The 25,539-nt window shown below is 37.9% G+C and overlaps 6 protein-coding genes and 2 long non-coding RNA genes across 11 annotated transcripts in view; 4 read left to right on the top strand and 4 right to left on the bottom strand.

Moving 5' to 3' along the window:
* Positions 1 to 1,349: 1,349 nt before the first annotated feature.
* LOC103511804 (arginine/serine-rich coiled-coil protein 2) lies at positions 1,350 to 9,774 on the bottom strand. 3 transcript variants are annotated; one of them, XM_008476543.3, is made up of 7 exons: positions 9,527 to 9,772; positions 9,296 to 9,388; positions 8,242 to 8,367; positions 6,474 to 7,382; positions 5,963 to 6,174; positions 4,765 to 4,985; positions 1,350 to 2,365 (listed from the first exon to the last, which is right to left on the bottom strand). In XM_008476543.3, the coding sequence occupies exons 2-7, from the start codon at positions 9,361 to 9,363 to the stop codon at positions 2,261 to 2,263; spliced, it is 1,641 nt and encodes a 546-aa protein (XP_008474765.1). In that variant the 5' UTR covers positions 9,364 to 9,388; positions 9,527 to 9,772; the 3' UTR covers positions 1,350 to 2,260. The 3 variants fall into 3 exon arrangements, with proteins under 3 accessions (XP_008474765.1, XP_026681257.1, XP_008474766.1); XM_026825456.1 differs by lacking the exon at positions 1,350 to 2,365 and adding an exon at positions 5,337 to 5,405 and having other exon boundaries at positions 4,866 to 4,985; positions 9,527 to 9,774; XM_008476544.3 differs by lacking the exon at positions 1,350 to 2,365 and adding an exon at positions 5,342 to 5,405 and having other exon boundaries at positions 4,883 to 4,985; positions 9,527 to 9,774.
* Positions 4,013 to 4,465, top strand: LOC113468501. The gene is made up of 2 exons (XR_003392235.1): positions 4,013 to 4,093; positions 4,436 to 4,465. It is a non-coding gene; the product is annotated as an uncharacterized LOC113468501 (long non-coding RNA).
* A 172-nt stretch (positions 9,775 to 9,946) lies between the features above and the next one.
* On the top strand, positions 9,947 to 13,668 carry LOC103511802 (m7GpppX diphosphatase). Of its 2 annotated transcripts, XM_008476540.3 has the most exons (7): positions 9,958 to 10,006; positions 10,853 to 11,154; positions 11,314 to 11,459; positions 11,731 to 11,955; positions 12,298 to 12,415; positions 13,039 to 13,176; positions 13,398 to 13,668. In XM_008476540.3, the coding sequence occupies exons 2-7, from the start codon at positions 10,884 to 10,886 to the stop codon at positions 13,469 to 13,471; spliced, it is 972 nt and encodes a 323-aa protein (XP_008474762.1). In that variant the 5' UTR covers positions 9,958 to 10,006; positions 10,853 to 10,883; the 3' UTR covers positions 13,472 to 13,668. The 2 variants fall into 2 exon arrangements, with proteins under 2 accessions (XP_008474763.1, XP_008474762.1); XM_008476541.3 differs by lacking the exon at positions 10,853 to 11,154 and having other exon boundaries at positions 9,947 to 10,308.
* Positions 13,551 to 15,127, top strand: LOC113468503. The gene is made up of 3 exons (XM_026825462.1): positions 13,551 to 13,677; positions 13,709 to 13,978; positions 14,616 to 15,127. The coding sequence occupies exons 1-3, from the start codon at positions 13,551 to 13,553 to the stop codon at positions 15,125 to 15,127; spliced, it is 909 nt and encodes a 302-aa protein (XP_026681263.1).
* An 859-nt stretch (positions 15,128 to 15,986) lies between these two features.
* LOC103511815 (mitochondrial ribosome-associated GTPase 2) lies at positions 15,987 to 20,869 on the bottom strand (the record flags this gene model as incomplete). Its single annotated transcript, XM_017445124.2, is given in 7 exon segments — positions 15,987 to 16,261; positions 16,849 to 17,081; positions 17,536 to 17,674; positions 18,682 to 18,906; positions 19,713 to 19,829; positions 20,273 to 20,419; positions 20,770 to 20,869. Coding segments are annotated over 7 exon segments (1,114 nt in total), but the record flags the coding sequence as incomplete, so codon positions are not given.
* Positions 20,870 to 22,212: 1,343 nt separating this feature from the next.
* On the bottom strand, positions 22,213 to 25,245 carry LOC103511803. The gene is made up of 3 exons (XM_017445119.2): positions 24,848 to 25,245; positions 24,525 to 24,693; positions 22,213 to 23,996 (listed from the first exon to the last, which is right to left on the bottom strand). The coding sequence occupies exons 1-3, from the start codon at positions 24,875 to 24,877 to the stop codon at positions 22,504 to 22,506; spliced, it is 1,692 nt and encodes a 563-aa protein (XP_017300608.1). The 5' UTR covers positions 24,878 to 25,245; the 3' UTR covers positions 22,213 to 22,503.
* LOC113468496 lies at positions 22,213 to 25,265 on the bottom strand. Its single transcript, XR_003392231.1, has 2 exons — positions 25,141 to 25,265; positions 22,213 to 22,367 (listed from the first exon to the last, which is right to left on the bottom strand). It is a non-coding gene; the product is annotated as an uncharacterized LOC113468496 (long non-coding RNA).
* A 158-nt stretch (positions 25,266 to 25,423) lies between these two features.
* The window catches only part of LOC103511814 (RNA-binding protein NOB1), a 9,611-nt gene continuing 9,495 nt past the window's right edge, over positions 25,424 to 25,539 (top strand). Inside the window, exon 1 of the mRNA XM_026825461.1 lies at positions 25,424 to 25,440. Within this exon, the coding sequence (XP_026681262.1) occupies positions 25,424 to 25,440 (17 nt within the window). The remainder of the gene's footprint in view (positions 25,441 to 25,539) is intronic.

Raw genomic sequence — 25,539 nt, 5'->3', positions numbered from 1 at the left:
AACTGCATAATAAAGTAGGTACCTAGTACCTATAATAAAATATGTACTCGTTCCTAGAGTTGAAGTTATAGAAGTGAATATAGAAAGTATAACCTGTACAGGCGTAGTGCGTTTAGGAGTCAGTTTTAATTTCCTTTAAAAGCTATATTTTAAGATTAAATTAATAATTATTATTTAATTATATCTATAGACTCGCGGAAAACCATTTTATACAAAGCTTTTTTTTTATATAAATTATAGCTAAGTATTAATATAAGAAATTTATAATTTGAATGGCCAAGGAATAATCAACACTTGTTGCTAATGAATACTTATGACGTTCGTAATTAGTACCTAATCTATTATTTTCACGTAGGTAATTCATGAAAAGTATACTTTACATTGATCTCAGTCCATGATGTTAAGATTGTTGAGAACATTAGGGTTTTATGTTCCCTGAGTTTTAGGGTTCAAGGGATTCGAAAACGAAATTGTGTTTGATTTTTTTCTCTCGAGCCATTCAGATCTATTCCAATAAATTTTCTATGTTTATTATCTTTTATAATATTAGTTACCTACACAGTTTTCCATGAAGCCTTTCTTAGCCATAACTAATATTTTCGAATGGATCTGATTTTTGCTTTGACAACAGCAATTTCCAATTGACGCCATCTCTAAACCATAAGAAGTAAGTTTTGAAGCTTTCTCGACACTATCCTAAACTTTGTGCTAGAATTTTTATCCAATTGTGCTAGAAAAATGTAGCCTGTTTTTATCCAATATCCACTCCTGTAAACCAAGGTAAAAACCAATCAAAAACTATTATTTCGCCTTTTTAATTAAGCTGAAAGCCTGTTTTTATCCAATATCCACTCCTGTAAACCAAGGTAAAAACCAATCAAAAACTATTATTTCGCCTTTTTAATTAAGCTGAATAGGGTAAGTGTACAATTTATTCGCCACCTAAAAAACGTACCATTTTTTGGCCCACCTGCCCACATTTATTTGTTTCTAATTTTTGTTTTATGACTACAATTTTTGAATAGACTGGTTTCATAGCAGTCTTTAAGCCCTTTCTTTTGATGAAATTGGATCTTGAAAAAGTTCGTCCAGTTCAGACTTATGTGGCGTATAATACAGGTGGGCCAATAAATGGTACTTTTTTTAGGTGGGCGAATAAATGGTACACTTACCCTATTTGGTGTTACCCATTAGGTTAAAATTTAAACTTTTTTTCTACAAACCTTTCTCTCGCTTGCACCTGATTTTTTTATTTACAGTTTCTTTCGTTAAAATCTTTACCTACAGATAAAGTTAGGGGGTAATGTCTTTTTTAACTCATGTTCGCGCCTTGATAAAATACATATAGCCCCTTTGCCTTCACCGAATACATTCCGTGAGTACAATTTGACAAACGATTACAGCTATCGTAACTTTGGTATATTAGATTGCTTCACTTGGAGTACCTTTCACCTTCCTTATTATTTTTCGTCAAATATAACGTTCTTACACTATATTCAGTAAGTATATTCAATTTAGATTTTTCTTTTCTTATGCAAAGTAATTGTATTGATAGGTTCATATGATTATATTTTATGCTCATTTTTTATACATTTTTATTTTATATTTACTCATGTAAGAAGATATTTAATTCATTGTATTATAACAAATTTTCCTTTGTGTAAAAAAAAAGAAGAGATAAAAAAAGCGAACGTAAAAAATAATAACAATAAATAATATTGTATTAAATTTGATTTTGTGTGAACAAAAATAAATTGTCGTGAAATATTTGTGTTTTTTATCCTTATTTTCTTCGTGTGAACGAATTCAAATCCCAATGTGATGTGGTATAAAGCTTAAAATCCACCTCAACCATAACATGTAGTCTAGGAGAGAATTTTTTATAGAGAATTCAGGAAAAAACTTTTTGTAAAAAATCACAAGTTTATTTCTTTTTTTAAGAGTCAAAATTATAATAAAATTAATCAACAACTTTTGAAAGCTGTGTAAGATCGTATGGAACAGCAATATTAACTTTATCATGGAGCGAATTAGGGGGGCACACACTGAAGAATAGGATAATTCAGAGCAGTATTAAATAAGCACTACTATTATCAACCTATCTGTTATTTGTTGCTCTTGTGAACCTCTCCAAAAGTTACATGGATCGGAGATAAATTTTATGGTATATTATGTACGTACAAGTTCCATAATTTTTATTAATCCAAACGTTTAACCCCAATGGTTTTAATTATTATTGTTTCAATGTCATATCATGTTTTTATCCTATCTCCATAGCAGGTTCATCACGCAAGGCACGCTGACGTAGAGAATACAATCGTTTGATCCATCGCATCTTTCTCTGAGTTTGATCTTCTTTCAGGAACTGAAAACAAGCAGAACCAACGAGAAAAATGAGCTAATGTCCGAATTACTTTCCATGGACAATTTGCAAATAATGGGGGAACTGAAATTACTACGTTTTTCTCTTTTCTCTCGTTAGGCGCTTTAACACTATCATGTCGTTCGCGCCGACCCCTCTTTGTGACTAGCTACTATTATCAACCTATCTGTTATTTGTTGCTCTTGTGAACCTCTCCAAAAGTTACATGGATCGGAGATAAATTTTATGGTATATTACACTGTGTTGAGAGCGGGTGGAGGATTCTGCAGTGGCAGTCTTGTGTTTCTTGTGTCGCCTGTCAAGTGCATGAAAAGGTTATAAAATAATAACAATATGACTCCAAAATTTACTTTTCTCACTCTTTTCACTACAAAAATGGACAGATGGGAATCCTAAAATGGGCTGTATTCTACATTGTTGATACAGGGAACTGTAATGCCTAGGTTTTACTATCCCAAAAGCAGAGAGAAGAAAGACAGGATATGTTCCTAGAACAAACTTTATCTGTTAAGGATAAAATCCATCTGGGTGGGAATCAAACCCGTGACCTAGGGCTTACAAGTCAGACATTCTACCCTCCAAACTAACTAAGCTGTGACATTTTTACTCCAAACTAACTAAGCCTGCCTTGGTGGCGTAGTGGTCAAGACGCTCGCCTGGTAAACAGGAGGGCATGGGTTTGATCTCAGCCGAGGCAGGGAATTTTATCCTCATTTGTTTGAGAATTTGACCACATAATAATGGAGCTCTAAGGGTTAGGTGGTAGAGAACGCCTCTGGTGTTAACCTTGCCTAGTGGTTACCTTCCACTCAAGAGTCTTCTATTATTATTTACTTAAGATATTCCCCACTCCAAGAATAAACTTTTCCAGAGACCACTTTTTGTTGCTATCTACATAGACATGTTCATGCATTTTTTCTCCCTTGACATTTTAATCAGCATCTCAATTGTTCTCACAAGAATAAGTCCACCCAAATAACACATGTCTCTCTTGTCACCCTTCAAGATACCAACCATGCTCAGCAGTGCTTACATTTGTATAAGCTTAACCCATCATTTAGGGCTGTTAGCCCCTACACCTAAGCCTCAGAGTGGACTTTTTGTGTATGGAGTTAAGCTCAGCGTCGACTTCTTGATCTAACCTTCCTCTCCTTGGATTTACTTCTCGATCTATAACTTTTGCCACCTCTCCCTTTCCTCCTGTCCAAATCCGAGGAAGACTCACTTGACATGGAACTGTCCGAAGATCGACGCACTCGTTTCTTCTTCAACTGATCGAGTTTCTCTGGTGTGAGTCTTCCAGTGCTCTTACTGCTGGATGAGGAGGAGGAGGAAGAGGAACGTCGTGCCCGAGCGTAACACTTGGGTATGACGCGATACTCGATCTTCTCTGATTTCTCAGAGGCGGGAATTTCCGATTCACGAACTTTTTGTTTCTCAGGTAATACATGAGGCAAGCTACGCTCGGGAGATTCTCGTGAGGGAAATAGCTCTGGAGAAGGCTCTTTACGAGTGACAACTGGCTCTTTACGAGAGACAACAGGTTCTTTATGAACGACCACTGGCTCTTTACGAATGACAATTGGATCTGGCGTTTTCTGTTTTGGGGGAGGGCTAGGACTGCGGGATTTACTGACTATTACCAGAAGGCAACCATTCCATATACCCTTACCGAGGCTGATCCATTATATGAGACATTCTGTGATAAAGGTAAAAAAAAAAAAAAAAATAGACAGTGAAGATGTGGGTACTTAAACTAGATATGTACTAAGTACAAAAAGTATCCTAAATTTCCTTGTGATTTCTTATACTGCCCTCACATTATCATTACTTTAGTTAATGTTGAAAACCTATTGATAGTGTTTATGACCATACTTTTTCATAAGAGATATACATATTGTCAATATATTGACAACACAACACTAGTGATAGTGTGGAGGCATTATTAGTGTTCAATATTCATGTTTGTCTATTCAAATGACTTGAGGGGAAATGCTTTTTTCATCATTCACGGATGGACAAATTTATTAATTCCTCTTTCTTTTATTACAGGTCTCCTGAAGAAGTCCACCGTTGTCCAACAATAGATATCCCTTTGTATCTGCCATACACCTGGGTGATGGTCTCTAGCCATGTTTAATAGGCTCGTCCTGAACCGCAGTCAACCATCGTGGGGACTTGTGCTTATTCTTTAAAAGCAGAGAGAATCCTTTGAAGAACTGCCAGCAAGCTAGGCTGGTTAGGGTTAGCTGTTCTCCTCCCTGTTTATAGTCCCACAGCCGGACGCTAGTCTACTCTTTGTCGTCCCCTAGCTAGACATTCAAGCTAGACTGTCAAGAGAGTGGAACAACCGATAGTGATATGGGACATACATAACTTACATTTTCATGCAGATGCGTTCGCTTTTTCTTTTCCTCCAATGACGTTACAGATATGTCGGGCGGGGGTTGAGGAGCGATGTGCAGTTCATTGATATCTTCAATTTCTACGGCTTTTTTCTGCTTCCTCGCTTTGGCATCGGAGGAAGAGCGAAATGATTTGCTCACGAAGTCTGGGTTGTTGATTTCTTCGAGTTCATCGTATCGGGAAGTGCCCCCTTCCCCTAGAACACGAAAATGTAGGAAATTCAATGAGATAAAATTTAGATAATGTGTTTCTGAGTTCTCTTGGAAGCCTTATAGGTGTTGAATCCAATAAATTGAAAAATAATTACGAAATTACCTTTACACGCTTTGTTACTGATGCCCTCCCAGACAAGGAGCAAATTTTAATCCTTTTCTACGAAGTCATATTCAATCATGCAGTTTAATTTGAAGTAAAGAACGAAAGAAAATTAAATAAATAGATAAACAAAATTGTCAATGAAAAAATAGAAGAACAAGAAGTAGTTTTCCCTCTTTCCTTGGAATATTAGAGAACAGAGAAATCAGAAATAGTGCAAATATGTACTTGCCTCACCTCTATCTCTCCCTCCCATGATACACTCCACTTCACTTCTATCTTCTATCTCTGGTATGCAAAACTAAAAACGCAAGGAAAGAGAAAAAAAAAACAAGTCAGTTAGTTGAAGTCAATTATTTCGTTTTTAGATGGAAAAACCCTATTACTTGTAGCTTGTAGTACATTATTTTTAGATGTCCACTTAGCAACTTCTCAGCCTACTACTGTCTGAGATCTCCCACAAGGGGAGCATGGGCGAAAATGAACATTTTAATTTTTCCTTGATTGTTCAAATTATACACATTTTCAAGCGTAGGTACTTTTTTACACTTCCCAATTAAAATTGTACCCCAAAACCACTTCTCTCTAATGTCAATATGAAGGCTTATGTTTTTAATTCCTTGGTTATCTGAGAACGGAAAAATTTCCTTAAATAAAGAAAATACCTTTTTCTTTCTCCTGGTGGAAAATCTATTCTGAAAAGTTCAATACTTATTGCGCTCTGGCAAGGATCGAACCCAGCACTCTTACCCTGTCCTAGTCCTACACTCTCCTATTTCCAGGTCTTATACCTGTTGTTACAGTTCCTTCTATCAAATATCTTCTTTTTTTTTTTCTTTTTTTTTAAAAAAGCCTTACCTTTTAATGCATCCAATGACAGAGGCTTATCAGAATTGATCTCCTTGACATAGTTCTTCATTTTGGCCAGTAGCTCTTTTCTCCTTGCAATGGCCCCAGGAGAGTCTGGGTCCCTCTCTGGTGAGTCTGGTTCCTTGGGAGGTGTCTTGGCTTTAGGTATGATTATTTGAGGAATGATGCCTTTGCAACCTCCAAGCGACCGCGACCTTGATCTGTGGCAAATGCAAATAGAAAATAATAATACATATCTAATAATTGTATCCACCCCAATCTCCAAGTTAAAAGGAATAATAAATTTAATTTCCTTTGGGGAAAATGGCCTAATAGTCAAAAATTCCGACATTTGTAAAAACAATTTAATTTCCTATATGTGTAGAACTTGGCAATAAAGTTTCATTAAAATCGGAAGAACCATTCGAGGGTTATCGTGGATCGAACATACTAAGTAACTCGATGCAAAACCAAGTCAAAACTTAGACCTCACTTTGTTCAATCAGTAAAAGGTACTCACCTTCTTCGGGAGGAACTTCTAGAGCGTTTACTCCTCTTGGGGGATCTCGAACGTCTCTTAGTCTTGTTCTTCCTCTCCTTGGATCTACTCCTTGATCTGTTCTTCCTCTCTTTTGATCTACTTCTGGCTCTGACTTTCCTATCCCTAGATCGACTTCTAACCTTCCTGTCCTTGGATCGACTTCTTGTTCTAACCTTCTTGTCCTTGGATCGACTTCTCGATCTAACTTTTCTGTCCTTGGATCGACTTCTTGATCTAACCTTCCTCTCCTTGGATTTACTTCTCGATCTATAACTTTTGCCACCTCTCCCTTTCCTCCTGTCCAAATCCGAGGAAGACTCACTTGACATGGAACTGTCCGAAGATCGACGCACTCGTTTCTTCTTCAACTGATCGAGTTTCTCTGGTGTGAGTCTTCCAGTGCTCTTACTGCTGGATGAGGAGGAGGAGGAAGAGGAACGTCGTGCCCGAGCGTAACACTTGGGTATGACGCGATACTCGATCTTCTCTGATTTCTCAGAGGCGGGAATTTCCGATTCACGAACTTTTTGTTTCTCAGGTAATACATGAGGCAAGCTACGCTCGGGAGATTCTCGTGAGGGAAATAGCTCTGGAGAAGGCTCTTTACAAGTGACAACTGGCTCTTTACGAGAGACAACAGGTTCTTTATGAATAACAACTGGCTCTTTACGAACAACAGTTGGCTCTTTACGAATGACAATTGGCTCTGGTGTTTTCTGTTTTGGGGGAGGGCTAGGACTGCGGGATTTTATTTGATAGGAAGTCACGTATTCAACACTGGATGATTTGGAGCGGCGAGTATCCCGTGACCTAGAGCTTTCTGACCGATGACTGTGTTGAGAGCGGGTGGAGGATTCTGCAGTGGCAGTCTTGTGTTTCTTGTGTCGCCTGTCAAGTGCATGAAAAGGTTATAAAATATTAACAATATGACTCCAAAATTTACTTTTCTCACTATTTTCACTACAAAAATGGACAGATGGGAATCCTAAAATGGGCTGTATTCTACATTGTTGATACAGGGAACTGTAATGCCTAGATTTTACTATCCCAAAAGCAGAGAAAAGAAAGAATAGGTTCCTAGAACAAACGTTATCTGTTAAGGATAAAATCCACCTGGATGGGAATCAAACCCGTGACCTAGGGCTTACAAGTCAGACATTCTACCCTCTAAACTAACTAAGCTGTGACATTATTACTCCAAACTAACTAAGCCAGCCTCAGTGGCGCAGTGGTCAAGATGCTCGCCTGGTAAACAGGAGGGCGTGGGTTCAATCCCAGCTGAGGCAGGGGAAGCAGGGAATTTTATCCTCATTTATTTGAGAATTTGACCACATAATAATGGAGCTCCAAGGGTTAGGTGGTAGAGAATGCCTCTGGTGTTAACCTAGCCTAGTGGTTACCTTCCACTCAAGAGTCTATTATTATTTTCTTAAGATATTCCTCACTCCAAGAATAAACTTTTCCAGAGACCACTTTTTGTTGCTATCTACATAGACATGTTCATGCATTTTTTCTCCCTTGACATTTTAATCAGCATCTCAATTGTTCTCACAAGAATAAGTCCACCCAAATAACACATGTCTCTCTTGTCACCCTTCAAGATACCAACCATGCTCAGCAGTGCTTATATTTGTAGAAGCTTAACCCATCATTTAGGGCTGTTTGCCCCTACACCTAAGCCTCAGAGTGGGCTTTTGTGTATGGAGTTAAGCTCAGCAATGGCTAACTTGTGTGAGCTGGAAATTACCTATGATGATGTCGTGGGCGTTTTTCTTCATCAGGAGAGTGTGATCTTGTAGAATGCTTTTTCTTTGAGTGCTTGGATTTATGATGGGATCTCCGATGTGATTGAGATGAAGATTCACTGGAGGACCTGCAAAGGAGTTTAAAAATACATATTTGACATTTTAATTTAGATGTAATCTTTTTGGCAACTGTTGATAGAATACTGCTTTTTTTATGTTTAAATTTAACTTGGTGGAATCATAGGAATCTCCCATCATAGGAAAGGAAAACATGGCTCTACTTGCATTTTACATAGAATCTAAATTACTTGTGTTAGAAGTGTAGCAATGGACAAGGGAAGGAGGTAAGAGACTTATGATAGAGCCCATACAATTTCATGTAACAGTATTGGTTAGCCTCTGAGTATGTCTGGACATTACCTCTGAGCAGTCCCAGACAGTATGGCTTTACTTCCATTTTACATGGAATCTAAAATATGTTAGATGTGTAACAATGGACAGGGGAAGAAGGTAAGAGATTTAGGATAGAGTCCTCTTGTAACAGTATTGGATTTTACATAGAATCTAAATTACTTGTGTTAGAAGTGTAGCAATGGACAAGGGAAGGAGGTAAGAGACTTATGATAGAGCCCATACAAGTTCATGTAACAGTATTGGTTAGCCTCTGAGAATGTCTGGACATAACCTCTGAGCAGTCCCAGACAGTATGGCTTTACTTCCATTTTACATGGAATCTACATTATGTTAGATGTGTAACAATGGACAGGGGAAGGAGGTAAGAGATTTATGATAGAGTCCTCTTGTAACAGTACCTATTGATTATCTGAGAATGCCTGGACTTAACCTCTGAGCATTCCCAGACAGACTGTACCTCTAACTTATAGGTTGTGGTTATGTACTGGGTTGGGTTGAGACAGGACATTACTTCTACAGTTTGGCATGGGAGTGGTAACTTATAAGCAAGGTTAGTTTACCAACCTTGCCTAACCCAGCTGGTACATAACCACAGCTTAGGGACCCCAACATAAATGTATAGCACTGCTTTTTGCTACTTACCTGTCTCGCCTATGATGTCTTCTATGGTGAGAATGTCTACTGTCAGAATCACTTGAATATTTACTCATCTTGATGCACTTGCCTCAATGGGAACTGAAAATAAATAATAATAGGGCTTACTACAATAGGTTATCTTGAATTCAGTCCTAGCTTAACTTGTATTTTGAAGTCAAACGATAAAGAATGTAGCAATCAAATTGTACTTTTGTTGAATAAGGTGTTGAAACTTACCTAGAGAGTTGTTCCAAACTTGAGATAGTATCTAGGTAGGTAGAGTGATCTTCAACTTGGATCATAGGGTGGTTATAACAGCCATCAAACTGTCATACCAAGTAGAGGTGGGAGCATGTGAAACACATCTCTTCCCATCAGATCAACACAAAGGGTGCTGGATGAATAGTTTTCCCAGTCTTCCTTTCCCTAGTCTTCTGGCAAATGTAGCTGAAAAGTCTGAAAACTGACAACTGATTGAACTGACTTTTTGCTTTTAAAAAAGGAAAAATTCAAGAATCCAAATCATTTTGTTATGAACGCGTCGTCAATACGAGTATACGAGCGGGACGATGATTTGTAAACGAATCCTTTGTGCTTCACCGATTTCACCGCAAAAATATTCCGCGCGAAATTTCAAATTTTACAAATTCAAAAGTGAGTAAGTGACAGAACAGAAAACAGAAGCGAGTTTTTTGGTTTTTTCTTTTTGGTTTCATGGTTTCTGCATTCTGCAAGTCTTTTGCCTTTTATGATGTGTGATTCTGATAATGGTATTTCGCTGGAAAATCTGTCTAAATTTGTGGTAAAAAGAGTCCTCTCAGACAGTCCTGATAGGAAATTGATATTTGTTGAAGGTTCCCTAGAAGGACATGAAGGTGCAGCTGTTTTGATCTTGGAAAAGAAAGCATTTGATGAGAAAACTGTGAGAGCTCTGTGCTCGGAGGAGTCTGTTCTTGTAAAGAGTTTTGTCAATGACTTGTACTCTACATACGAGTGTTTTCCTAACACTAAGGTGAATGGTAAGTTTTTATAGAGGGAAGACAAATTAAATTTTGCCACAGGTGGGAATCTCACCTGTAACCTAGCAGTCCCAAGGCAGGTGTGCTACCCTTGAGGCTACCAGCTATTTTGGAATTTTGGTTGACCTTTTTTTTCTAATCTGAAAACCGCCAAAAAACGGTCGAAATCTGTCCAAAAGCGGTCAAAATACCGCCAAGCGTAGCAACCATCTCAACCAAACATTTTGTATTGCATCCTTGTCACATTTGTGAACAGCAAAATACCGCCAACCGCAGCACCTATTTTAACCAAACGTTTTGTGTTGCATCCTTGTCACATTTGTGAACTACATTTTCAAGTCTCTAGCTTGTACCGTTCCCGAGATATTGTTAAATTACACCGAAAACCGCCAAAAAGCGGTAAAATGCCGTCAACCGTTGTTGATTTGTAAACGAATCCTTTGTGCTTCACCGATTTCACCGCAAAAATATTCCGCGCGAAATTTCAAATTTTACAAATTCAAAAGTGACAGAACAGAAAACAGAAGCGAGTTTTTTCTTTTTGGTTTCTGCATTCTGCAAGTCTTTTGCCTTTTATGATGTGTGATTCTGATAATGGTATTTCGCTGGAAAATCTGTCTAAATTTGTGGTAAAAAGAGTCCTCTCAGACAGCCCTGATAGGAAATTGATATTTGTTGAAGGTTCCCTAGAAGGACAAGAAGGTGCAGCTGTTTTGATCTTGGAGAAGAAAGCATTTGATGAGAAAACTGTGAGAGCTCTGTGCTCGGAGGATTCTGTTCTTGTAAAGAGTTTTGTCAATGACTTGTACTCTACATACGAGTGTTTTCCTAACACTAAGGGGAATGGTAAGTTTTTATCGAGGGAAGACAAATTAAATTTTGCCACAGGTGGGAATCTCACCTGTAACCTAGTAGTCCCAAGGCAGGTGTGCTACCCTTGAGGCTACCAGCTATTTTGGAATTTTGGTTGACCTATTTTTTCTAAAGCTTCCTTCATCATTGCAGGTATTAAAACAACATTGATCTATCCAGCAACAGAGAAGCACATCAAAAAATTTGAGAGGAAAACAGTTCATATCATTCAAGAAACTCCTGAAATTTACAAAAACATTACACTTCCATACATCCTATCTGAAACATTCAGTGTACAGGTAAGTTATTAGAAAATCAATGTGAACATAAAGAGTTCACAGCAGCATCAGACCTATACTTACATGAAATAGAGCTTTGAGATTTTTGGTGTATAAATTCACTTTAACTAAATTAATCGCAAAGTGACTAAAGTTCAGTGTGCCTACTCTATAATAATATCTGTTCTGTAGGTCTGCACACTTCATAGTTAAGTAAGTACTTGTATGTCACCAATCAAAGTAATCAAGATGATTTTTATTATTATTTTATCTTTTTTATTGTTTGTTTCAGTGGGTGTACAATATCTTAGAACACAAGTCAGAGGTGGAGAAGATTGTATTTGAAGATTCTGATAAAGACCTTGGCTTTATATTGGTTCCTGACCTCAAGTGGGATGGTCAGACACTAGAGTCTCTTTACTTGCAGGCAGTAATTCATAGAAGAGACATCAAGTCCATCAGAGATCTTACTACAAAACATATCCCCCTGCTAGAGAATATTCAAACCCAAGGGATTGTAAGTCCTCTTCTTAATTTTAAAATGTATCTGTAGGGTCTCTGGCATAACAATTTTGCAGAAGGTTTACTCTGTGATAAAGTCTTCATACACTGTACCCTGTACCCCACCTGCATACATGACAAATCAGGGGAAAAGTCACATATCTGTTTCAAGTTCCTCACAAGGCCTTTGAAATAGCTAGCTGCATGATGCTCAAGATGTTTCAGATCCACATCAAATATATTTTTCTGTTTTCTTGTGTCCACATATCTTTTTTTTTTTTTTTTTTTAGAAAGCCATTGAAGAGAAGTACGGAGTGTTGCAGTATTTTTTTTTTTTTTTTTTTTTTTTTTTTTTTAGAAAGCCATTGAAGAGAAGTACGGAGTGTTGCAGTCTCAGCTGAGGATCTATGTTCATTATTTACCATCATACTATCATTTGCATGTTCATTTCACTTATCTGCAGTATGATGCACCAGGTGAGTCAAATAAATAGTATTCTTGTTCTAATGTTACTGAGACATTTTTTTTTTTTACTTAAAAGAAATGGAAATTAGGTAGAGCAAAATGTCAGGCAACTAAGAGAGTACTTTTAATTATTAGTTCAATATTTTAATATTCTACTTATGTATACTTGTCTTCCTATAGGATAGTAAAAGTCACAAGATATGTACATTATATTTGAAGCAGCTGCTCCCTTTATTACTTTCTATTTTTGGGGTGTACTTGGCCTTGTGAGAGTAGTTTAGCTCAGCAAAAGAGTTTCTGAGTCTCTCAGTAGGAATTTTTGCTGGATTTTTCTCTCTCTTTTTTCTAAGACTAGTTTTCTTTAAACAAGTTTGCATTTTTCTTAGTTATTTATTATTTTCCATATCATCATCCTTGGCCTTGTGAGAGTAGTTTAGCTCAGCAAAAGAGTTTCTGAGTCTCTCAGTAGGAATTTTTGCTGGATTTTTCTCTCTCTTTTTTTCTAAGACTAGTTTTCTTTAAACAAGTTTGCATTTTTCTTAGTTATTTATTATTTTCCATATCATCATCATCATCATCATCAAGCCCAGTTTATTCTTGATAAGTTTGTAAACTATTTCATTCCCATCCCAAGGAATAAACACTGAACGTGCACATCTGCTCTCCACTGTGATTCAAAACATTCAACTCCTTCCTGACTATTACCAGAAGGCAACCATTCCATATACCCTTACCGAGGCTGATCCATTATATGAGACATTCTGTGATAAAGGTAAAAAAAAAAAAAAAAAGTGTTTATGACCATACTTTTTCATAAGAGATATACATATTGTCAATATATTGACAACACAACACAACACTAGTGATAGTGTGGAGGTATTATTAAGTAGTATTCAATAGTCATGTTTGTCTATTCAAATGACTTGAAGGGAAATGCTTTTTTCATCATTCATGGATGGACAAATTTATTAATTTCTCTTTCTTTTCTTACAGGTCTCCTGAAGAAGTCCACCGTTGTCCAACAATACCCACCCACAGCAAACCATGTCTCCGTCGATAATAATTGAGCTCCGACCTCGCCTGCAGGTATGTCATGTGTTTGTGCGTAACAGTAGAGTGGACAATCTGGAGATTGACCAAGGCAACATGAAACTTCATCACAATAGCGAGGTCACTATTGTTAACATACCCGGCGTCGATCTCAAACCCAACTCTGTGTCTAACTTCACCCTCCTTGATAACGGGGAAGGAACGTACTTCCGTATTCAGACTAGCAAGTGTATGACGCCTGCAGCTGCTACCAGTCTGTTTGATTATAACCGTCGATCTCAAACCCAACTCTGTGTCTAACTTCACCCTCCTTGATAACGGGGAAGGAACGTACTTCCGTATTCAGACTAGCAAGTGTCTGACGCCTGCACCTGCTACCAGTCTGTTTGATTATAATGCTAAGAACACTTCGTACAGTCCGTGTGTTACCCTGGGAGAAAGTACGAGTCTTGTGTGTAAATCTTGTCGTGCCTGTGTTACGGGAGAGCCGCTGTGCTTCCAGAGGATATTACCTTTACCTTCAGGTATGTTGAATACTATCTCTTACCCTTAAGGCCCGTTCCTTCTTGTCGTTCGGGAAAAAATCGTGTCGTACCTACTTAAGTGGGAAACACTCTCATTCTCATTTAAATTATATTGCCTACAAGGCCACTTTGTGTTGTTAAAAAAAAAAAATCGTGTCGTGCGTAGTGGGAACACTCATTTAAATTACATTGCCTAAAAGTCATTCAGAAAAAATCAGATGAAACTCACGACAAAATGGGAACGGACCTTTACCTTTACGTAGGAACGTAGGTATAGTATAGTCTATAGTACAACAACTGCATGATAAAAACCGTCCTACTTAATTTTATTATTGGAATATAGTTACCTAGTAAGATAAATTTAGTGAAGACTCCAAAAACATCAAATTACCTACTGCAATATTTTATTTCTTTGCTCGCTTAACTCATTTGTGCCCAAATTAATTTTTGGTGGATTTTTTTGGGGGGGGGGAAAGTTAAAACCAGAAAAAATAAGTCATAACAAACTTACCACTGACCCCAAATATATTTGTTCCCATTTGGGATCAGCGGGCGTAAATGAGTTAAATGGCAAAATACGCATGTCAAACACCAACACGAAAACGAGCCATAATTAATAGTAAAAATCGGTCCTTAGATTCGTGGGATGCGAGTGACATGTTCTGTCATGCACACCATGGCGATACAGAGGTTCAATGTTCTATTCAACCCAAGCGAGCAGATCTTCTCTATGGAGCTTACAACTTCATCCTCAGTCAACGCTATGTCACCCTGAGTAACGTAAACATGGGACGACGCGTTGTATCTTGCGACCAATGTGAAGCCTGGCTTGGAACAAAACATGGCGAGTCGCATATTACACTTTGGAATTCTACCGTGGAGTTCAGACCAGTTCGGATGGGAAACGCTAAAGAAGTACTGAATGACAAGACATCAGCAGGGCAAGTTGATTCACAAGATGATGATTGTGACCAATGTGAAGCCTGGCTTGGAACAAAACATGGCGAGTCGCATATTACACTTTGGAATTCTACCGTGGAGTTCAGACCAGTTCGGACGGGAAACGCTAAAGAAGTACTGAATGACAAGACATCAGCAGGGCAAGTTGATTCACAAGATGATGATTGCACGCACTACCAACTAAGCTAAGTAGGCTGGCACATTTATTTCGATCGAGAAGAATAATATGAATAGTATGATCTCCACATACCAAACATCCCTGCTCAAAGTTCCGCTTTATGTAAACACTACCTACGTAGGTACCTACCTATATGATAATAATAGTGCTTATTTTTACTGCTCGCATAGGACTGATAAGTCCCTTTACTCCAGCAGTAGGCTACTACTATTATTGTGGTCAAATTCTCAAATTATATTGAGGATAAAATTCCATACCTCGGCTGGGATTGAAGCCACGCCCTCCTGTTAACCAGTCGAGCGCCTTGACCTCTACACCACCACAGGATACTCAGAAAAACAGTCAAATTAGCAGATACAAAACGCAAAAACCAAAGAAAACGATGTGATCAGATTAGCAAGAGCCAGAAGAATTTCTTTTTTCATGGTTGGTTACGTCCCACGCAATGTTGCCAAGCGTCCCTACGCTTTAAAAATTTGAATCTCATTATTTTTCCCGCGCACACTTTGGGGACGAATTTCTTAGAGAAGAAATACTTTTTAAAAAAAAAATCTTTTCGGATTATTTATTATTTTTGACGATCTTTACGAAAAAAATACATTTGGACAGTTATATTTTTCATGAGAATCATCAATTACTCGGTTTCGAACCCAGAACTTTTTAATTGTAAGCCCCAAGTAATTGAAAATATTACCAATCGATTTCTCGTGAAAAAATACATAAAATAGAGTATCCAATTGTACACAAATGTTGAGTTTCAAACATAACACATTTCTCGGATTTCGAACCCTTAACTTTTTAACTGTAAGTCCCAGGTGTATGAAATCACCACCAGTGAATTCCTCAGATAAAAATACATGAGTTAACATATTTGGTTTAACTAAAATACTTAATGGGGACTTTTGAGACAAGAAAAACTGTTTTTACATGTATTTTTCCTATGGCGCACATTAAAAGTGGACACACTGTATGTACAACTACATAGAACCCACTTAATGAGCATTCTCTTTTGACTGGGTTGCAAGTTGGGCATTATGTATTTTCTTCATTTCCAACAAGAGCGTCAGTAGGTTAATCCCATGTTTGGCAGATATTCCTATGACTTGATCTTGACTTAAATATTGCTTCATGTGTTCAACATTTTCCTGCAAACATTCAAGCAATGATATATCTTATGTTTATGGTTGTCTAGGACTCTAGGACTAAAAGATAGCATGGTATGGATACATAATTATGATTGGAAAGGTTTGAAAGAGGGAACTATAACTGCTAAGGTCTTATCACCCCGAAAGCAAAGAAAGAAGAAAGACAGGAGGAAAAAGGCAGCCGTCTCGAGAAGGAACCTTATCTGTTAAGGATAAAATCCGCCCCCCGAATCGAACCTGCGGCCTAGCGGTTACAAGATGGACGCGCTACCCTCCAAGCTAAAAGGCCGTTCCCACTTGTCGTGAGTTTCATCCGATTTTTCCCAGAATGTCCTTGTAGGCAATCTAAATCGGAGTGTTCCCACTACACACGAAACGATTTTTTTTTTTTTTTTGTCCAAACAACACAAAATGTTCTTGTAGGCAAACGTAATTTAATGAGAGTGTTCCCACTACGTAATATTTTTTTTTTTTTTTTTTTTGCCGAACGACATATCAATATAAACGGGCCTTAACTAGGCTGGGCATAATTATGATTGCATCACATCGGCATCGTTTCAACTGAATGTTGGCGGCATGAAACTAACCTTGGCTCCAGGCTCGTCTATTTTGTTGGCCACAATAATCTGCCGTCTGGTTTCCATATTCGGACTGAAGGCGTACATTTCAGTGCGCAGCATATCCACCTGAGTCCAGGGAGAATCTAACGAGGCATCTACCAATATGAGTAAGGCCGCACAACGTTCTGCATGCTTGAGGAACTTGATGCCAAGACCTTTGTTTTTGTGGGAGTCCTCGATGAGACCCGGCAAATCTGCAACTGAATTGAGAAAAAATAGTGATAGTAACGATAGTACGATCACGTAACAATACTACGAAGTACTCTAGGAAGGGGTGTTTTATTTTGCTTTCATGAACTAAATATTGTTATTGTTATAGTAATAATATTCATGAGCTTGAATCAAAAGCTTACTTACTATAATAAATATGAAAGAATTTACGTAATAATAATAATATATAAATAAAGCATACTCATTAGTGGATCTTATTTACTTAAATAAAGAAGAAAAAACTCTAGGAATGAGAAAATTTTCAACTGAAACGAGCAGGTATGACAATAATCCCCAGAATGGAGGAATGCTCTACAGTACCTACAACATCTATTTAACAGCCCGCCACACCCTGTGGCAGCAGCCACCTTCCTGAACCTGAAAAATGAGTGAGTGAAGGTTGTTAAAGACGTTAACAACAACATGAAACAACCTACCACATACCTGCTATTTGTTGATAATCATCATAATGTACAATGCCGAGGTAAGGTTCCAACGTGGTGAAAGGATACGAAGCAACTTTGGGTTTAGCTCTGGAGATTGCCTGCAGGAGAGTACTTTTTCCGGCGTTCGGTAGTCCTAAGATCTGCATACCCACACATTTCAACTAGCTTCCATGTGTCTTCCCAGGTTCTTGTTTCATCATATTTGGTACCTCCTTGACCTTTGCACAATGGAATAAGGATTTCACAATCCCTGTAGTAGTCCCTTTTACTACAACACAAGTTAGTGAAGTCTTTATCACTTCCAACTATCATATGTTTGCATTCTTCACAAAATAATCTGATGAGTTCTCTATTCAAGTTTATTTTCATCTTTCCTCCAGTGTGTGGGAAGTTGAATATGAATTTTGTAAATTTGATATCAGTCAGACGGGAATCTTTTGATAATTGGGTGGCATCTACATTGAGCAACACATTCACACCTGGGGGGAAAATATGTAGTCCTAACTGGAAAACATAACGAGTACATACATCAGAATGGCGAGCTTTCTGGCCTAGGTGTCGGGTTAAAGCCCGTTCACATTTTTGTCGTTCGGAAAACGATCGTGTCGTGTGTAGTGTGAACACTGATTTAAATTACATTGCCTACAAGGACATTCGGAAAAAAATCGGATGAGATTCACGACAAGTTCGAACAGGCTCTTAAGAGGAACAGAAGTTAAAGAAAAACAGAAGGAACTGACAAATATTCGTAGATACCCTTCTGTTATGCTACTTGTATTAGAATAAACCAACCAGTGCAAATGGTTTACACAGGACGTGGGTTCAAATCCAGCCAAGGTGTGAAATTTTATTTATTTCAGAATTTAACCATAATCATGGAGCTCTAAAGGTGTGTCCAAACATAGTCGATCGACGACGAGATAAAACTGAGATAAAACTATGCTATCGAGGCAGTGTGGACGGTTCAGTCGACATCGGTCGACGGCCGGTCGACTATGTGTGGACACACCTTAAGGCTAGGAGGTAGGCGGTGAAAATTTGAGCAGAAATTTCGCCCGGGGCCTTGTGCTTATTTACAACCCAATAAGTAACTATTATTATTTATAATAAAAGATAATAACAATAATAAAAGAAGAAAACTCACCAGTCCGAAGTCCGCCATACACTTGAGTTCCACAATATACCTCGCACACTCTCCCCGACCCCCTATCTCCGCCACCATGGGTGTCTGATTGGTGTCCGACTTGAAATAAGCATTCCCGCGCCCCCCTGCTCCGCCCCTGGCCGCTACAAACATTGCCCCTTCCTCGGTCAAATCCCCCACTACACGCTCATCGTATTCTCGCTTGATCACAGTGCCCATTGGTACCTATAGGAGACATAATAAGGTTCATAATAAGAAAGATTGGAATTTGGAATATTTTGCTCATGTGATGAGGAACAACAAGAAATATGGATTGCTACAAATAATATTACAAGGAAAAATAGCTGGAAGGAGATTAAGAGGAAGAAAGAAAACATCAGGGTTGTCAAATCTTAGAGAATGGTAAGGATGTTCAAGTGAAGAGCTGTTCAGGAGAGCGCAAGATAGAACTTCACAAGACTGATTTCTTACTATCCCGAAATCCAAGAGAGGACAGGATAGAAGAAAGCGATCCGCTACCCTCCAAGCTATCTAGGACCTTGTAAGCGCTAGGCCGCAGGTTTGATTCCCGCTCGGGGCGGATTTTATCCTGATGGTATAATGTTCATTCTCGGAACGGCTGGCTTTCTCCTATCCTGTCTTTCTTCTCTCTTCGATTTTGGGACGATAAGAACATAGCAGTTACAGTTCCCTCTGTCAAACCTCTTAGAAGAAAACCTTTAGACTAGGCTTTGGCCCATTCCCACATGTCGTTCGGGGAAAAAAATCGTGTCGTGTGTAGTGGGAGTACTCTCATTTAAATTACATTGTCTGCAAGATAGAGGGAACTGTAACTGCTAAAGGTCTTATCGTCCCCAAATCGAAGAGATAAGGAAGACAGGATAGGAGAAAGCCAGCCATTCCGAGAGAGAACATTATTCGTTCAGCATTAAATCCACCCCCGGGCGGGAATCGAACCCGCGGCCTAGCGCTTACAAGGCAGCCGCGGTACCAACCAAGCTAACTAGGCTGGCATTACTGAGTCCACTGACCTTAATGATGGTATGTTGTGCACTCTTGCCATGACACTCTCGTTTGCGACCATCAACCCCTGGTTGGGCCTCAATTTTAGCCTTGAGTAAGGAAAGATCGCGTACATTGGGACAAGCCTGTGTTAAAATGAACACAATATAAAACATGATAGTATTAGTAGCATTATGAAACAGATATGGTGCGCAACTTTTGTTGAGCTTTTAGGGTCCCCTGAGTCCAAAACAGCTGTTTCGACCCAGGCCGCCCGCACTAAGCTAATAAGGGAAATGTAAGGTTTAGGTAAATTAAGGTAAATGGAAAAGTAAGAATGAATAGTTATGATTAAATGTGAGCTAATCGTCACGTCGTGTCGGTGGTCAGGTGACTTTAACTTCCTTGTCATTAATTTGAAATTCATAATATTATAAATTATAACAGTAGGTATGTAGATGTACTCAGATACCTATTTATGTTATCTTTTACCATCAATCAAAGCATCTGTTTGAGGAATATAGGAATTAGGTTTAATTTTATGGAGACTATTGGAGACCCACCCATGACTTTTAGACTGAGTTCTTACCTGAAATATGACATGGCCTCCATTTCCTCCATTGCCCCCGTCCGTCCCTGCATTCTCCGTGCCTAATAAGCTCAACAGAGATATACAGCCGTCCCCTCCATTGCCTCCCCTGGTTTTTACTCTCACCAAATCCAATAGGGGCCGCGCCTGAACACAAAATGGTAATATTATTCATCAGAAAGTAGGCTTTTTTTTGGGAAATTGTAACAGAGCTCTTGTCGGCTTGAAATTTAAGGGAAGAAAGACAGGGTGGGAGAAAGTCAGCCGTTCCGCAAACGAACCTTAAATATCTGTTTAGGATAAAGTTCGTTTCGAGCGGAAATCGAACCCGCGATATAGTGCTTACAACGCCGACGCACTCATACTATGCATTTTTGAAAAATAAGTGATTTTATTTTTGAGCAGGACGTTAGAGACTTCCTCTTGAAATTAATTTATTTTAATTTTAAATTGGTTTCTTTTTCTTGACACTTCAAAAGTACACTATATATGCTTACCAACTGTTTAGTTGACTTGGGTTTGTTTCGTTTCAAAGGTTGAGCAACATCCAAAGAGAAACACTTCAACTGTTGACTACTGTGCACTGTCTTCAATTTGGAGAAATTAAATTATAGTTGATCATCTGTAAATTGGTATAAAGTTCAAACTTTTGCCTGGAGTCCATTCTTGAAATGTTTCGTGTTGCAATCACAAGCTACGAGTGTATCTCTTAGGAGGGAATCAATGATTCCCATTCATAGCAAAATACTCCAATTCTGGCTTGTCATTATGACTACAGTACGATTCATTTCAAGAATGGGTTCCTTTATGTATACTCCCTGTATGTATGTACAACTACATAGAACCCATTTAATGAGCATTCTCTTTTGACTGGGTTGCAAGTTGGGCATTATGTATTTTCTTCATTTCCAACAAGAGCGTCAGTAGGTTAATCCCATGTTTGGCAGATATTCCTATGACTTGATCTTGACTTAAATATTGCTTCATGTGTTCAACATTTTCCTGCAAACATTCAAGCAATGATATATCTTATGTTTATGGTTGTCTAGGACTAAAAGGTAGCATTCTTAATGGGGACTTTTGAGACAAGAAAAACTGTTTTTACATGTATTTTTCCTATGGCGCACATTAAAAGTGGACACACTGTATGTACAACTACATAGAACCCACTTAATGAGCATTCTCTTTTGACTGGGTTGCAAGTTGGGCATTATGTATTTTCTTCATTTCCAACAAGAGCGTCAGTAGGTTAATCCCATGTTTGGCAGATATTCCTATGACTTGATCTTGACTTAAATATTGCTTCATGTGTTCAACATTTTCCTGCAAACATTCAAGCAATGATATATCTTATGTTTATGGTTGTCTAGGACTAAAAGGTAGCATTGTATGGATACATAATTATGATTGGAAAGGTTTGAAAGAGGGAACTATAACTGCTAAGGTCTTATCACCCCGAAAGCAAAGAAAGAAGAAAGACAGGAGGAAAAAGGCAGCCGTCTCGAGAAGGAACCTTATCTGTTAAGGATAAAATCCGCCCCCCGAATCGAACCTGCGGCCTAGCGGTTACAAGATGGACGCGCTACCCTCCAAGCTAAAAGGCCGTTCCCACTTGTCGTGAGTTTCATCCGATTTTTCCCAGAATGTCCTTGTAGGCAATCTAAATCGGAGTGTTCCCACTACACACGAAACGATTTTTTTTTTTTTTTTGTCCAAACAACACAAAATGAAGGAACCTTATCTGTTAAGGATAAAATCCGCCCCCCGAATCGAACCTGCGGCCTAGCGGTTACAAGATGGACGCGCTACCCTCCAAGTTAAAAGGCCGTTCCCACTTGTCGTGAGTTTCATCCGATTTTTCCCAGAATGTCCTTGTAGGCAATGTAAATCGGAGTGTTCCCACTACACACGAAACGATTTTTTTTTGTTCCAAACAACACAAAATTGTAAAAAATAAATTCTTCACATAACAAGTATGGACTTATGATATATTGTTTATTCTTAACTCTGTTATGTAGGTAGGTCCTTATAATGATCAGAAGGTATATGTAAGTAATTATCTGTAGTTTGTTGAAAATTTGTTTAAGTTTGAGTTCTGGGGCACAAAAGTAGCAAGAAATAGATGGAAAAATTCCGTTTTCATTGTAGAAGTTGTTGTTGTTTTTTTTTTTATTTTAATGCAGAAGGTACCTACCTATACTTGGGTATAACAGCCAATTATTAAGTATAACCTAATCAATTTTAACTCCCAACATAGAGTTCAAACATTTCCCTATCACATTCTGATGAATGTCAATGACTTTTTTTCTGTACATTGGTCTGTCATAGCTTTTGTACCAGATTCGAAACAAATAGCTCTTGTACTGTTGATTAGGACTTTGATGTTCATTGATCAGTTGAACACCTTGAATCATTTCTGGAATAATATACCACAGACAACTGAAAAATTTCTCATGGGTATAATCACTTGTTTGAACAGTAAAGTTTATGTCAAATCTATACTCAATAGGTGATAAATGAGCAAAGTGAAACATTAGAGATTCATTTTCAATGCAGATAAAATTTTCATGACTGAAAATGACTCTCCAGTTTTTTGAACATGAAAGAAATTGTACAAATTTTTGGAAGAAAAATATTTGTGTAGTCTCATTTTCATTTCTGATTGTGTTAATACTACCACTGGTTTTATCTTCTACATAGTTGTCAAAAACAATCTCTATCTCATTATTAACACAGTTTTGAATTGCAATGGTCCCAACTTGGTCATTTGTGATTACTAGGAAATGTTGAGTGACAGGTTCTTTAGTGTTGGAAGTGATTACTTCTATGGGTAGTCTGGTACCAATCAAATTACTTGTCTCATTGATCTTAGAACATACATCTCTAACAAATGATAAGCATAGAGGTTTAAACCCAAGATTCTCACTGATGTAGTTGTACTCTACAGGATGTATCTTGAAACTATTTGTTTTCAAGGGATTGCAAAATATTCTGTAATCATAAATCTTGCTAGGATCTAGAGGTGGGTACTGTGGTTTACTGCTGCTGAAACCATGTCGAATGATAAATGTGTTTTCCAGTTGTAGTTTACCACTTGGTGCTTTACTCAAATCTATTGCTTCAATAAATAAACATTTGAAACAGCTAAATATACTGTTGGTCAATATTGATGTTTGTTTCATATCCATCAGGTGTCCAATGTCCAAGTCTGGATACATATCTACCCAGCTGGTATACTTGTTTAGTTCAGGGTGAAGTGATAATTTCAAAACATGAATAATTCCTTTCACAGTGTTGAAGTGTTGTTCTCGACTTCGGAACCCAATACTAGAGTAAAATTTCAACATGGTTGTGTCAAAATACTCTACATTGCTCAAGACAAGATCTGCATACCCACACATTTCAACTAGCTTCCATGTGTCTTCCCAGGTTCTTGTTTCATCATATTTGGTACCTCCTTGACCTTTGCATAATGGAATAATGATTTCACAATCCCTGTAGTAGTCCCTTTTACTACAACACAAGTTAGTGAATTCTTTATCACTTCCAACTATCATATGTTTGCATTCTTCACAAAATAATCTGATGAGTTCTCTATTCAAGTTTATTTTCATCTTTCCTCCAGTGTGTGGGAAGTTGAATATGAATTTTGTAAATTTGATATCAGTCAGACGGGAATCTTTTGATAATTGGGTGGCATCTACATTGAGCAACACATTCACACCTGGGGGGAAAATAATAATCATTTTCAAAATAATGATTAAAGAACTTTCAACATTTCACAAAAATATCTATTAGAGAATAATCCACCAGCTCATTTGTTCTTCCTGGGTTGAGTACACCCTAAAATATTCAGCACCATGTGATATTTTACATGCTATGCTATCCATACACAATACTGATCCTTGGTGTATCCAACATGCAATGAGCTTATGCCAGTGGCATAGCGTGGTCTAAAGTCAAGTGTAAGGCGTGTAGGGCACTAATTTCCATCACCATGCACATTACTACATAAGTTATGCACATGCTTCTTCATAAATATTTAAAGTCAATATTTAAGGGTATTTGAGTAAATTTTGAGTGTATGGCCGCCATACACGCCCTACATGGACGCTACGCCATTGCAATATTCAGCACCATGTGATATTTTACATGCTATGCTATCCATACACAATACTGATCCTTGGTGTATCCAACATGCAATGAGCTTATGCCTACCTACTTTATAAATACTTGTTAGGATTAAACATACCTGCACTTTTTAACGCTTCCATGTTTTCCAGTTTTACAGGTGAGAAATCATCAGCATTTGACTCATAACAAGTTGAGTATAGATTTTTAGGAGGAAAATCCCCATTTTTGTTCATATCCAAGAAGTCTCGTGAAAATGAAAAGTTTCCTTCTCCCACAAGAAGAACGATGTCAGTTGAACAGCACAAATAACTTTTCATGATGTCAAATATAGTCCCTAGTATGTTTGAACATAAATGAAGGTTTCAATGCTGCAGGAACTATGTTCAATTAGTTTGGATCATGGTAGAACTAATGTAGTTGTACCAAAAAGTAGATAACGATGTCAGTTGAACAGCACAAATAACTTTTCATGATGTCAAATATAGTCCCTAGTATGTTTGAACATAAATGAAGGTTTCAATGCGAATCAAATGCTGCAGGAACTATGTTCAATTAGTTTGGATCATGGTAGAACTAATGTAGTTGTACCAAAAAGTAGACATTGCTGTGAGGTGAGAAAAATTTTGTGACACACATGTAACCATGGACCAAAAGTGTCCCATGTTTTCAAGTAGGTAGTGCAAAAAACACTAGACGACCTAAGAGAAGGTATTACTATTAATTTAATGGCTTACACAAAAAGGAAAGAAAAGACCCAATAAAACAAAATTAAAAGCTAGAAACAGAAATCCTTTTGATTATTAAATGTTAATAACTGATATTTGATAACCACTGCAAAGTTGCAAATGTAGAACTCTCAATTTGCCAGCTTCTCATATATGGACGCCATATTTTTTGGAAATCACTGGAAATCGAAATTGCCAGCTTCTCATATGAGTCACATCACGATCTGACTCATCCAATCTGGCAACAGTGCACTTGTCACATGTGTGAGAGTGTGAGTGGTGTGATTGTCACATGTGTGAGTGTGAGTGGTGTGAAACGAAAATGGATTTAATGATAGGAAATTCTCTCATAAGATGTCCTAACGGATGATTTTTTGTGTTTGTTTACTTTTTTTGGGATTTTTCATT

The sequence above is a fragment of the Diaphorina citri genome, unplaced genomic scaffold, assembly GCF_000475195.1.
Source record: "Diaphorina citri unplaced genomic scaffold, Diaci psyllid genome assembly version 1.1 scaffold755, whole genome shotgun sequence".
Taxonomy (NCBI): domain Eukaryota; kingdom Metazoa; phylum Arthropoda; class Insecta; order Hemiptera; family Psyllidae; genus Diaphorina; species Diaphorina citri.
Note: the sequence above shows the minus strand (reverse complement) of the source record. Positions and strands in the feature narration are given on the sequence as shown.